This window comes from Bufo bufo, chromosome 3 (genome assembly GCF_905171765.1).
Source record: "Bufo bufo chromosome 3, aBufBuf1.1, whole genome shotgun sequence".
Classification (NCBI taxonomy): domain Eukaryota; kingdom Metazoa; phylum Chordata; class Amphibia; order Anura; family Bufonidae; genus Bufo; species Bufo bufo.
Window position 1 is genome coordinate 293,767,787 of NC_053391.1, and position 14,429 is coordinate 293,782,215.

At 45.8% G+C, this 14,429-nt stretch overlaps 1 protein-coding gene across 1 annotated transcript in view; it reads right to left on the reverse strand.

Moving 5' to 3' along the window:
* Positions 1-14,207, reverse strand: part of AATF (apoptosis antagonizing transcription factor) — a 309,381-nt gene extending 295,174 nt beyond the window's left edge. The window contains exon 1 of the mRNA XM_040424193.1: positions 14,099-14,207. Coding sequence (XP_040280127.1) covers positions 14,099-14,183 — 85 coding nt within the window. The 5' untranslated portion in view covers positions 14,184-14,207. The remainder of the gene's footprint in view (positions 1-14,098) is intronic.
* Positions 14,208-14,429: the final 222 nt, after the last annotated feature.

Consider the following 14,429-nt stretch of genomic DNA (forward strand, 5'->3'; position numbering starts at 1 on the left):
TAAATTAGGTGCACCCGACAGTCCGTGTGCCTGGAAAAAAAAAAAACTCGAATACACACAGTGTGGTGTCCACTGTGTATCGGCAGCTAGATGCATTTCAGGAAGCCTGTTGAGTCCCTCAAAATGCTGGTATTCACAAGTTACTGAAGAGGGGGATTTATTTATTTTATGTCTTATAGGGGTCTGCTCTGAGGTCTGCTTAAAAAAAACTTTTTTATTATTTTCTTCCTCTAAATCCTTGGTGTGTCATATGGAGTAAAAAGCCGGAATTAGACTTACGGGTAATTCATTTTCCACGAATCCACCATGATGGCCCAGAGAGAGATTGAACCCTGACCTCTGTAGGGGCAGGAACAGATAGGTTTAAAAGGACTGTAAACCTACAAAAAGGCAGCTCTGTCAACTAAGACAGCTAAAGTACCCACTTGTACCACATCCAGAGTAAACTAAAAACCAAACAAGTGGAATATAGTATCACAAAATATAATTTATTATAAAATATAAAAAAATCTGGAGAACAACGGGATGTTATACAGTACACGGAGAAGCACAAGGCCAGCAGCATCAAAAACACCACCATGAAACTGCGCAATGTGTGGTGCAGAATGGTATGACCCAAAGATAGAGCTAAGACTCTGGGATAGCCAGATAGATATCACATATGAAAGGTCTCCCCAATACGGGTGTAGTATGCAGAGTACCACAGACCAATTACGGGTGTAGTATGCAGAGTACCACAGACCAATTATGGTAAACCCAGAGCCGTAGCTGGCAAGCACGGAAATGATGTAGGCACCACAGTCAGCCAATAAAAAATAATACAATGAATGTAGATCACAGGCTGAAATAAAAATAACAAACGTGCGCCTAAGTACAGAGGCCCCAGTGTGGATACATACGAGGGTGCCCTGCACGCAGCATGAAACCGTGCTAATAGCGGGACGTACCTGAAGACATGGTGGTGGGATGAATGACAGGCCCTGAGCGCGAGACCTTGCGCAGTTTCATGGTGGTGTTTTTGATGCTGCTGGCCTTGTGCTTCTCCGTGTACTGTATAACATCCCGTTGTTCTCCAGATTTTTTTATATTTTATAATAAATTATATTTTGTGATACTATATTCCACTTGTTTGGTTTTTAGGTTTAAAAGGACCCCTCCCACCACCATTCACCAGTGAGTTCCAGATTATAGTGCCACAACCACCGGTTAAGAAGTGAGAACAACTGAAATTTATATTTTTTTTTTTTTTGGTATTAACTCATACCAAGTCATTAGAATAATTCTTTTGGGTGAGATATCATGCAGTCATGGTGGATTCGTGGAAAATGAATTTCCGGTAAGTCTAATTCCAGCTTTCCACTTCACCAACATGACGGCCCAGAGAGACATAACAGATTATATACGTCTTAAGGTGGGGCAACGGCCTGTAGGACCTTGCGACCAAAGGCCAGGTCGGAAGACCTGGATAAGTCGAGTCTATAATGTTTAATAAAGGTGTTTACACTAGACCAGGTTGCAGCCTGGCATATTTGATCTAGGGAAGCTCATGCCCTTTCAGCGAAAGAGGCAGACATAGCTCTTGTGGAGTGAGCCCAAATGACCTCTGGACAACTGATGCCTTCGATCTTGTAGCAGTCTGTAATAGTCTGTTTTACCCATCAGGCAATGGTAGATCTGGAAGATGCCTTCCCCTTATTTTTACCACAGAAGAGCACTAGTAAGTTGTCCACCTTCCTCAGGTCTCTAGTGACCTCTAGGCATTTTAGTACTTTACGTTTGACGTCCAGGGTATGGAAACGTTCAGATTTTTCTTGACAGACCTTCTAGTTTCTGAGACCGTGTGCCCCCCTGATGCTTGAGGTAGGACACAGTCGTTACATTGTCTGAGTAGACCTTTATATGTGGGTTCCTTAGTTTTGGAGCGGCTGTTCGTATTGTCTCCCAAACTGCCCTGAGCTCCCTGTAGTTTGAGGACTGAGCTGCAATTTTTGGAGGCCAGTCTCCCTGGTAGAGATCAGAGTATATTTTCACACCCCACCCCTTTACGCTGGCATCGGTCTGAACATGTACTGCTGGGATTTTGAACCAGACCATGCCTTTTTTTAAATTTTTTGTTTGAAGCCACCACCGGACTGAAGATTTTATGTGGCCCGTGATCAGGATTTTCCTGTCCAAAGAGGACAGATTTTTGTCCCATTTTCTTAGAAGCCAGGACTGAAGGGCTCTGTAATGGGCCTGGCACCACGGGACTGCCACTATGCAGGCTGTCATCTGACCTAAAAGGCTCATCGCTTCTCTGAACGAGAAGGAGCGATGTCCCCGGAAGGCCCTGATTGATGACTGCAGGTTCTGGATTCTTTCTGCTGGAAGGAAGGTTGTTTGTCTTTCCGAATCCAGCAAAACCCCTAGGAATTTTACCCTGGTATTTGGAACTAGGGATGACTTGTTTAGGTTTATCACCCAACCTAGAGATGTCAGAAGGGAACAGAAGATCTCTCGATCTGCTATAGACTGATCCACCGTGTTTGAAATTAGTAAAAAGTCGTCTAGATAAGGAACGACCGTCACCCCCTGAGGCCTCAGGGAGGCGACCATCTCTACCACCAGCTTCGTGAAAATCCTTGGGGCTGAGGACAGCCCGAAGGGGAGAGCCACGAACTGGAAATGGTGAACAGACCCTCTGTGATCCTTTACTGCAAAACGCAGGAGCCTCTGAGACTGGGTGTGAATAGGAACATGATAATATGCGTCCTTCAGGTCGATTGTACAAAGGGACGCATCTTTCTGAATTAAAGGGATGGTAGAATTTAGAGATTCCATCTTGAACCTTTTGTAGATTACAAATTTGTTTAGCCTCTTGAGGTTTATAATCATGCGGGAGGAACCCCCCGGCTTCTTTACTAAGAAAAGGCTGGAGTAGAAACCCCGCCCTCGTTGAAGCTCGGGAACAGGAATTACTACTCCCAAGTCCAGGAGATTCTGGACCTCCTTCCAGATCTGGCTGTGATGAAAAGGAGAAGGGTGGTGAGAAATCAGAAATACATTCTGAGGTGGGGGGAAGATAACTCTATCCTGTATCCGTTCTTTTCCGCCCAGAGGCTCGGAGAAGTCTGCTGCCACTGAGCAAAAAATTATTGCGTCACTGTTTCTCACCGCCCTTGTTTTGGGGATTAAGGAGGTACCCTCTACCCCTCCCCCTTTTAGGTAACTCCAATGTCCAGATTTACCTTTACCACGAAAGGAACTATTCTGGGAATTTTGACCACGAAAGGAGGGTTTCTTTTTAGGGGTTTTATCCTCAGGGAACCCTTTCTTTTTATCAGTAGCCTTCTCGAGAATCCTGTCCAATACAGGACCGAACACGTATTCACCCAAGAAGGCTATAGAACACAACTTCATCTTGGAAGAGATGTCTCCCGAACAAGATTTCATCCAAAGTGCCCTCTGGGCAGCATTGGACAAGGCCGCATCCTTGGCTGAAAATCTGATCGTCTCTGCGGAGGCATCCGCTAGGAAACCCATGGCGGATTTTAGCAAGGGAATAGAATCTAGTAATTGTTCCCTGGACGTCTTGCTAGCTAGATGACCTTCTAATTCATTCAGCCACAGGTACATAGACCTGGCGACTGAAGTAGCGGCTATGTTTGTTTGTCTTGACACTAAACATAGCTGCCTCCCAGGACTTTTTTAATAAACTGTCAGCCTTCCTTTCCATAGTGTCCCTTAACTGACCGGAGTCCTCAAATGGAAGTGAGGTTTTCTTATTGACCTTGGCCACCTGGACGTCAATTCTAGGGACCTCGTCGAAAATTTTAGAGTCTGACGGGTCAAATACAAGGCGGTTCCTGAATTCCTTGGAAATTCCTATTTTTTTTTCTGGATGGGCCCATTCATCCATCTCCTTAATGTTTTCATTTATGGGGAATACCCTGGAGCGTTTGACCTTCAATCCCCCAAACATCTCCTCCTGAATTGTATGGGGACGCCGGATGTCCTCCACCCCCATGGTATCCCTGACAGCTTTTAAAAGGTCACTTATCTCACTGGGAGTGAAGAAAATTTTTCTAGAGTCCTCGACGATCTCGCCCTCAGATAGGGGGTCGTCGCCCTCTTTTTTTAGAGGATGAGGCATCATCCTCCAAATCCTCGGAGTCAGAGGAAAGGTCCGCCGTCCTGGGTCGTTTAGGTGGGCGAGTCCCCCGGGAATCCTCACGGAGGGAGGCCAGTGAAGACTTAACCTCCTCCTGAATCATGGATCTAAACTCCTGCAGAATTGAGGGCTGTTCTTCTCTCACTAACTTGGCAATGCAATCCCTGCAAAGTATTTTAGTATAATCGTCAGGAAGCCTGACAGAGCACTGGATGCATCTGGCGGTCTTCTTTGGTATTTTTAAAGCAAGTTTGGCCTAAAGTGAGAGAGCAGCCCATTAATTTTATGTCAATCCAGTATAGGTGCATAAACTTAGATGCAGTATACCAGCAGACCCCTAGGGGGAGGGGACCAGTGGCTACCTACTAAGAGACCCCCCCCCCCCTTGCCATCTGTCAAGCTGCCGGCATGCCCAGGTGGGCTACTCACACAGGGGCGCTCTTGGAGCGGTCTGCTCCTTCTGCTGCGGCTCCTTCTGCTCCTGGTCCGACATGGCCTCCGGTGTCAGAGAGCGATGCAGAGAGCGCAGCGGGAAAGTGCATGTGAGCATTTTTTATAAAGGCCGTCCACTTCCAGGTTTCGCCGGCCGGCTTGGAAGTGACATCAGACGCGCGCGCCTGGCCAGAACGTCCTTCCGGTCGGCTACCTCACAGGGAGGTAGGCGGTCCCACGGCAGTGAGCGTGACCCCGGCGTCTCCCTGTCAGCTTTAGAACAAAGTCCGCCGGAGAACAGGGGACGCATTTCTGGATGAAAGGCCTGCAAGGGAGGCAAGAACCACCGCCGATGCGGTCACCCAGGTACCTAAAAAATAATAAACGAGGTCCAAATCCACTTCACCTCCCTGAAAGCCAGAGAGGACTTTTCTCTGTCCTGGCCACTATAGGGGCAGGAACACACTGGTGAATGGTGGTGGGAGGGGTCCTTTTAAACCTATCTCTGTTCCTGCCCCTACAGAGGTCAGGGGTCAATCTCTCTCTGGGCAGTCATGGTGGTGAAGTGGAAACACACAGTATATACTGGTACACAACAATAACCAAACAAAATGCACCCCCCCCCCCCCCCCCCCCCCGACAAGAACAATACCCATCGGTACCAATAAAAAGCAATGACAAAAAGGGAATGCAGTACATAGTCAAGAAACTATTTTACCTTTTCTGTGTTTTTCTGCACTCGATTTGACTTGATGATGGGAATCACTGACCAAACACTGATCTCAGTCAGGGTTCTGGTATTTTTGATAGCAAGACTATAGCTGGCTGTACAATTTATCCCGTGAAGAAAAGAGAAAAACTGTACTGTTAAACCCTTATGTGGTGAGTGCCAAGGATATTATTCACATAAGAACATTTTCAAGTGTGGCTACTGTATATCATAGAGTGTCTCAAAAGAGCTTACAATCTATGAAGAAATAGGAGCAACACAACAGGTAAAATAGCTTTTTTGTAGGATGGTTCAGTCATCTTTTATCAAAACAAGATACAATGAAAAGAATAGAAAACAAACAATAGAAACTCGTCCACTCTACCCAGGAGCATGCGCAGTGCATACTATCTGCGCATGACCAGGAAGATCGGGTTGACGTCACAGAAGGTCCTTGAACAGCAGAGGCAGGCAGCCAGGCGCAGTACAAAGACCATGGGACTGGTCCACGTACATCATTGATGACAATAAGTACATAGGAGGTGGTGCCTGCAGTTGGGCAATGAAAGGCGCATGATGTAGAAGATAACGGGTGGAAGAGAAGGGAGGTCACGTGGTACAGCTACAAAGCATGTAAAAAGTAGGAAAGTAATAAAGAAAGGTCTATGAAAATATGTTATCCTAGCATGTAGGACTAGATTCAAGAAAAAAAATAATTACATTACGTGTCATCTAGACTACATTATGTGTCATCTGCAAAAATATAGAACATGTCCTAAAGGATAGACTGTTCTATTATGGGTTGGACATTCTGTTCCACAAAATGCGGAACACACGCGGCTGTATCCGTGTTTTGCAGATCCACAAATGTGTGGGGACCCTTAGGCCTACTTTCACATGAGATACAGCATGTGTCAGGTTCTGTTCAGTGAGAAACTAATGGTGTTACATACAAGTTGAATCAGGTTTGTCTGCGATTGCTATAAGTGTTAGGCCCCTTGCAGATGAGCGTGAGCGGATTAGGTCCGGATGCGTTGCGGATGCATTCAGTGAAAAATGCGTGATTTCGCAAGCAAGTTCATTCAGTTTTGTATGCGATCACATTCAGTTTTTATAGCGCGGGTGCAACGCGCATTGATGCGTTTTTCACACGCGTGATAAAAAACTAAAAGGTTTACATTTACAAACAACATCTCTTAGCAACCATCAATGAAAAACGCGTCGCATCCACACTTGCTTGCGGATGCAATGCGATTTTCACACAGACCCATTCACTTCTATGGGGCCTGTGTTGCGTGAAAAACACAGAATATAGAACATGCTGCGATTTTCACACAACGCACAAGTAATGCGTGAAAAACAACGCTCATGTACACAGCCCCATTGAACTGTATGGGTCCGGATTCAGTGCGGGAGCAATGCGTTCGCATCACGCATTGCACCCGTGCGGAAAACTCGCTCGTCTGCAAGGGGCCTTATAGCCAAACTGCATCTGCTTTTCAGGTACGTGAAGAAACTGTACCTTCGTACCCGTTAACTTCAATGGACTAGTCTGTGAAAAACTGATAGATGCAATTTTTCCTGAACGGAAAGATGGTCAGGGCTCGACAAATCCCAGGCGCCAGGTCGCCATGGCGATCAGGAATTTGGTCCTGGCGCCTGGGTATTTGCCCCTGCTTGAAAATAGGCCCAGCACACCAGCAGCCAGGCGCAGCCACTGGAGGGTTAAGACCGAGAGGCAAACAATGTCACAGGCGGTGCACATGACGGGTTAAGCCGAGTGACATCACTCCCTCTCCCCGCTGGCTGTCAGTGTCAGCTGGCCGCGGAGTGACACACGACATGCACGTGGCAGCGCTCACCTGCCCGCTAGGCGCTCTCCACCGCACGCCTCATGTACCAGGAGAGGCGCAGGTGACTACGGCGGGGTTTCCGTTTTCCTGTACTAAGACTCTTCCAGCGTTTCCCGGAGAGGAGCCCCTCCAGAGTGACATGCCTCTTTTTAGTGGGTGACTGCCCGCATATAAGAGTTAGCTGCACGCTGCCCAGGATCAGAGTGTGAGAGAGCGGAGCTCCCAGCGGTGTCAGCAGCTCAGCCCAGGACCGGCCAGCGGCAGCCTGACTCCAAGTAAGAGCGGGGACTCAGCTGTGGACGGGGGGAGAATTTACACAACTTCCCGGGGAGGGGCAGAGCGAGAGCCTGGAGTTGTGAGAAGTTCTGACAGGAGTCACCAGGGAAGAAGCGGGATGCGGGAGGGAGGTGCACAACAACTCCCAGGGTGTCATGAAGAAGTCTGAAAGTTTAGACTCATGGTGAGGGGGAGGTAAAAAGTGCAGGTGGAGAATATTATAGGGGTGCAGTAGAGAAGTCCAGTTATTGGGGTGCATTATTAGGGTCTAATAGAGAGGAAAAGTTATTGGGGAGCATTATCAGGGTGTCAGAGAAGTCCGGTTATTGGGGTGTGCTCCGAGATCCCTCCGACAAACAGGACCACAGCCCCACCCCCTCCCCATCACAGCACAGGATGTAGATCCGGCAAGAGCTGGAACCAAATCCCGGCCTGGACTCAGTGTGCATCCACAGCAGAGGGAGCACAAGGACGGCCCCGGAGACGCCGACAACAGCAACTCCATTATCCCACGGACAGGACAAATAATCCGGGACAGAAAAAGGGCAGTGACGGCGGATACAGGCGGCAACGAGGGACATTTCTCTTCAAACCCAGCGCTGCTTCAGTTTTATCTAGTCACAAAATAAGTTTACAAGAGAAGAACTATGAGATGAATGATGAGCCCAGACCAAACATCCGGGGGAAGGGATCTCAGTTCTGTCAGCTGCAGCACAGGGCTTATACACAGTGAAGTCACAGCGCAGGGATTTTACACACAGTGACGTCACAGCGCAGGGATTATACACACAGTGACGTCACAGCACAGGGATTATACACACAGTGACGTCACAGCACAGGGATTACACACAGTGACGTCACAGCGCAGGGATTATACACACAGTGACGTCACAGAGCAGGGATTATACACACAGTGACGTCACAGCGCAGGGATTATACACACAGTGACGTCACAGCGCAAAGATTATACACACAGTGACGTCACAGCGCAGGGATTATACACACAGTGACGTCACAGTACACTGATAAACACTGAGGAGATGCGGCACACAGTGACGTCACAGTACACTGATAATAAACAATGCCCATGTTGTTTGGTTCTAGACTTCTTTATATGTTAATTTAAGAGGTGTTATTTTTGTCGCTGAAAATAAGGCTTTATAAAAAGGTAAAAAAAAAAAACGGCTCCTAACTTTTTTAGCTGGCTCCTAGATTCCAAGGAAATTTGTCAAGCCCTGTGGTCATTGAAAGGCAATTCAATGGGTATACGCACATGCGTAATGAATGGGTCAGGGTTGGTGGAGGAAAACAGCGGATAATCACTGGTGTTTTTAAGTAGTGCAGGAGTGACGTTGCAGGATGAGGTATACACAGTTAGGGAAGGTTATCATGCCTTTATTTATTTAATTTTACAGCCTGCTATTGTTTTCAATGGGAGGCCACTGCACACTTCATGTGGCAGAGGATTTATGTGTGGTTTTTCCAAACCACACCAAGAATGTACACATCCACATTTTCACAGCGGAAGCAGGAGCTGCTCGCAATTTATCTTTGCTTAACGGAGCTAAACTGAGAGCGGGACAGCACCATTCAAAATGAAAACCCAAGGCAGAAAGCGATGTGGTTTCTGCTATGGCAGGGATGCACAACCTGCAGCCCTCAAGCTGTTGCAAAACTACAACTTCCAGCATGCCTGAACAGTCTACAGCTATCAGCCTACAGCAGGGCATGGTGGGAGTTGTAGTTTTACAACAGCTGGAGGGCCGCAGGTTGGGCATCACAGTGCTATGGGATACGTGGTGTCATGTGAACCTACCCACCAGTGTAAATGGAACTGAAACCCAAAACTTCTCATTGGGGGGTGGAGGGGACACGGTGGATACCATCAGGACGCCGCTGATCATTCGAACGGGGTCCCACGCAGGGTGGATAAAAATCATATATTTTTTTTTTACCCCTTAAGGACTTAGGACGTACAGGTACACCCTGTTTCCCGAGTCCTTAAGGACCCAGGACGTACTGGTACGTCCTGTGTAGTTTTGATCACTGCCGCACAGGGTGCCTGTTGAAATCATTCAGCAGGAACCCTGTGACAATGCCGATCGCTACAAACCGCAGGTCAATACAGACCTGCGGTTTTTAGCGCTTATGCAAGTTTCTGATCCCTGCGGGATCAGAAACCTCAAAGTGCCCGTATTTTTGGAAGTTAGCCAACCCCCCCTGCAGCCCTCTGTGTTTTTGTGCCTGCGGGCGCAGTGGGGGAGGGGGGGGATTGCAGGCGGTGCGGGAGGCGTGCGGCAGTGTGGGGGGCGGGTGCGCGATCTTCCGCCCGCCCCCCGTTTATTTTCAGGATGGCCGAGCGGTTAAATCAGAGTGTCAGCTCATTGCTGACACTCCAATTCAAACGGCAGACATCTGTGCAGATATGATAAAAGGAAAAAGAGAACAAAACGAGCGGCACTCACCGTTGATAGGCAGGTAACTTTATTCCATGGCATGCCATGGAATAAAGTTACCTGCCTATCAACGGTGAGTGCCGCTCGTTTTGTTCTCTTTTTCCTTTTATCATATATGCTCACTGCAGCTACAAGCTGAGCACCTCCGTGAGGCACCACTCCTCGGCAGTCGCATCCTGACAATTTTAGGTTTGGTGTAGTGCCACTGGTTATCTGTTCTACATTTTACAAGACATCTGTGCAGATGTCCGCCGTTTTAACCCCTTCCATGCTGCGGTCCGTAAGGAAAAGGGAGGGAGCTCCCTCCCTCTCCCATCGGGGGGCTGCTGTGCCTTTGCAGCCCCCGGACAGGATGGGGTGACAGAGGGAGCCCTCCTCCCTCCCCTTCCCCGTCTGCTCAGTTGTGGCAGACGGGGAAGGTTCCCATGGCAACAGGACGCCTTCTCAGGCATCCTGCTGTCCATGGTGCTGAACAGATCTGCGCTAAAGGCAGAGATCTGTTCAGACAAAGTGTGAGTGAAATACAGTGCAGTGCAGTACATTATATAGTGTACTGTACTGTATTATACAGACATCAGACCCACTGGATCTTCAAGAACCAAGTGGGTCTGGGTAAAAATAAAATAAAAATAAAAAAACATTTATCCCTGATTAAAAATTGAAAAACATTAAATTCCCTACACGTTATACATCACCGCGTCCGTAACGACCCGATCTATAAAACGGTCATGTTACATTCCCCGCACGGTAAACGCCATAAAAAAAGGTAATAAAAGTGATCAAAAAAGTTGTATGTAGGCCAAAATAGTACCATTCAAACCGTCGTCTCATCCCGCAAAAAATGAGACCCTAACTAAGGCTATTTTCACACTAGCGTTCGGGGCTCCGCTCGTGAGCTCCGTTTGAAGGCTCTCACAAGCGTCCAGCCCTAATGCATTCTGAGTGGATGCGGATCCGCTCAGAATGCATCAGTTTGGCACCGTTTGTCCTCCGCTCAGCAGGCGGACCCCTGAACGCAGCTTGCAGCGTTCGGGTGTCCGCCTGGCCGTGCGGAGGCAAACGGATCCGTTCAGACTTACAATGTAAGTCAATGGGGACGGATCCGTTTGAAGTTGACACAGTATGGCTCAATTTTCAAACGGATCCGTCCCCCATTGACTTTCAATGTAAAGTCAAAACGGATCCGTTTGCATTATCATGAAAAAAAAAAAAATATATATATATATATATATTTTTTTTTTTTTTTTGGTTCATGGTAATGCAAACGGATCTGTTCTGAACGGATCTAAGCGTTTGCATTATAGGTGTGAATCCGTCTGTGCAGATACCAGACGGATCAGCACCTAATGCAGGTGTGAAAGTAGCCTAAGACAATCGCCCAAAAAATAAAATAAAAACTAGGGCTCTCAGACTATGGAGACACAAATGATTTTTTTTTTTTCAAAAATGATAGTGTAAAACTTAAATAAATTTAAAAAAGTAAAGATATTAGGTATCCCTGCGTCCGTAACAACCTGCTCTATAAAAATAGTACATGATCTAATCTGTCAGATGAACGTTGTAAATAATAAAAACAGTGCCAAAACAGGTATTTTTTGGCAAATTTTCAATTTTAATCCATTTTTTCCCATAACAAAGCAAGGGTTAACAGCCAAACAAAACTCAATATTTATTGCCCTGATTCTTTAGTTTACAGAAACACCCCATATGTGGTCGTAAGCCTCTGTACGGGCACACAGCAGAGCGCAGAAGGAAAGGAATGCCATATGGATTTTGGAAGGCAGTTTTTGCTGGACTTGTTTTTTGACACCATGTCCCATTTGAAGCCCCCCTGATACATCCTCTAGAGTAGAAACGCCAAAAAGTGACCCCATTTAAGAAACTACACCCCTCAAGGTATTCAAAACTGATTTTACAAACTTTGTTAACCCTTTAAGTGTTCCACAAGAGTCAATGGCAAATGGAGATGAAATTTCAGAATTTCTATTTTTTTGTTACTTTGCTTCACAAAAAGTGTAATATAGAGCAACCAAAAATCATATGTACCCTAAAATAGTACCAAAAAACTGCCACCTTATCCCGTAGTTTCCAAAATGGGGTCATGTTTTTGGAGTTTCTACTCTAAGGGTGCATGAGGGGGCTTCAAATGGGACATGGTGTCAATAAACCAGTCAAGCGAAATCTGCCTTCCAAAAACCACACGTCGTTCCTTTCCCTCTACGCCCTGACGTGGGGCCGTAGAGTGGTGTTCGACCACATATCAGGTGTTTCTGTAAACCGCAGAGTCAGGGCAATAAATAGAGTTTTGTTTGGCTGTTAACCCTTGCTTTGTTAGTGGAAAAAATGGATTAAAATGGAAAATTTGACAAAAAATTGAAATTCTGAAATTTCATCTCCATTTGCCATCAACTCTTGGGGAACACCTAAAGTGTTAATAATGTTTGTAAAATCAGTTTTGAATACCTTGAGGTGTGTAGTTTCTAGAATGGGGTCACTTTTGGGTGGTTTCTATTATGTAAGCCTCACAAAGTGACTTCAGACCTGAACTGGTCCCTAAAAAGTGGGTTTTTGAAAATTTCTGAAAATTTTCAAGATTTGTATCTAAACTTCTAAGCCTTGTAACGTCCCCAAAAAATAAAATGGCATTCCCAAAATGATCCAAACATGAAGTAGACATATGGGGAATGTAAAATAATAGCTATTTTTGGAGATATTACTATGTATTATAGAAGTAGAGAAATTGAAACTTGGAAATTTGCTAATTTTTCCAAAATTTGGGTAAATTTGGTATTTAAAAAAAAATAAAAATGAATTTGTTTGACTCCATTTTACCAGTGTTATGAAGTACAATATGTGACAAAAAAAAAAAAAAAACTATCTCAGAATGGCCTGGATAAGTAAAAGTGTTTGCAAGTTATCACCACAAAGTGACACTGGTAAGATTTGCAAAAAATTGCTTAAGTCCTTAAGGTGAAATAGGGCTGAGTCCTTAAGGGGTTAAAGGATTTCTTTTATTTATATCAGATTTTTTTATATAAAATGCTTTTTGAAGAAAATATATTACCATCCAAAGGTTATTCCATCATGAAATAAGGATTCGTTTTTTAATTATGTAGAATAAGGCTGTATATGTTACATTTTTTTGGTAAATAAATTCCATTAATCCATTCACAATGTCATGCTCTTCCAGAGGTTTTTCTAAGATTATTGGGCAGTTTCTCTGCCTACAAGATATTATCACAGATGCTTGGGTTACTTTTGCAGTTCTCAAACCTAAATTTGACTCAGCAGAGATCACATGCCTCTTCTTCACAGCAAAAATGTTATAACATGAACAGAGTTGAGAAAAAGACCTTAATCCTAACTTCTACAAACCTATGAATACAGAATCAACCTAATCAAACTAATATGAAAAGTTGTTATTCTAAAAATCTTCATCTACTTGCATATTATAAGTTATACCAGCAAGAATGAGTCTTTATGTAGAAAACTATGATTTAAATCAAGCCTTACTGACTAGTGATTTAAAATTTTAATCAAATCCACCCTGGTCGCACGTTCTCTATTTGAATGGAGCAGCAGATGTGCATTTGTCCACTCCTCCATCCAACTCTAAGGGGCTGCTGGGCGCTCAGCTACCTCCAGCAGTCCTACAGGGGTGAGAGAAGAAGCGGACAGCCGATCCTACGCTTTGTTGTCATGGAACAGCGCCTGGAAAGCAGACTGGCATCACCCAGCAGCGTGTGCTGTTTTCCACAACAGGTATGGCATATGCCATGTTAGGCAAAGTCCCGGCGCTCTACCGCAGTGTTTTCTTAGAGGTGCCAGATATGGCATCACTTGTAATGGGATAGGGGCACACAGCCTTAAATGTTAACCGCAGCGGGTCCAGAAATGGTGGGCAGCCATATAAACACAACACAAATACCCACTACAAATAACAGGGCAAAGACAGATGTTTTAGTAGTGAACATACCACAATGTGAACATGCCCTAACACAGTCAGGAAAAGGTCAGTGCCAGAGAATGTAAGATGTGGCTACAATACTTGAAGACACTTCTCGGAGTGGGAAAGCTTGTTTATATGACCCGACCCTATGAGGAGGTTCAGTTCACACAGTTTACACGTGGGTTTCAAGAAGCCTAACTGTAACGCTTCTACAACCCCGCTTCCCCTTCAGCACAGATGAGGCACATATAATCCAGATCTCGCCCCTCGTACCTTCATCGGGATCGTCCTCGGGATCCCAAAACTGGGGCTGTGGATTTAGTAAACTCTCCAACTCCAGAGACAAGGGCGCCGCCATCTTCCTCAAGCACGCTGCCAAAACGCCACGCCCCCTGAGATGACGTCACTATCCTCTGCCGCAGGCTTAGTAGTTGCGAGGTCGCGTAGCCCGTGTGTCGCTCTGTGAGCTGTGCCTGGTGACATAACGTGACGCACTGCTACTAGTAGGACATGACAGAGGAGCTCTCTATGGAAGTTGTGCCTAGAATGTGCAGGTGGCTTTCATGGGATAGTTTGGACCCCGCAGGCAGGTAAAACGGCATAA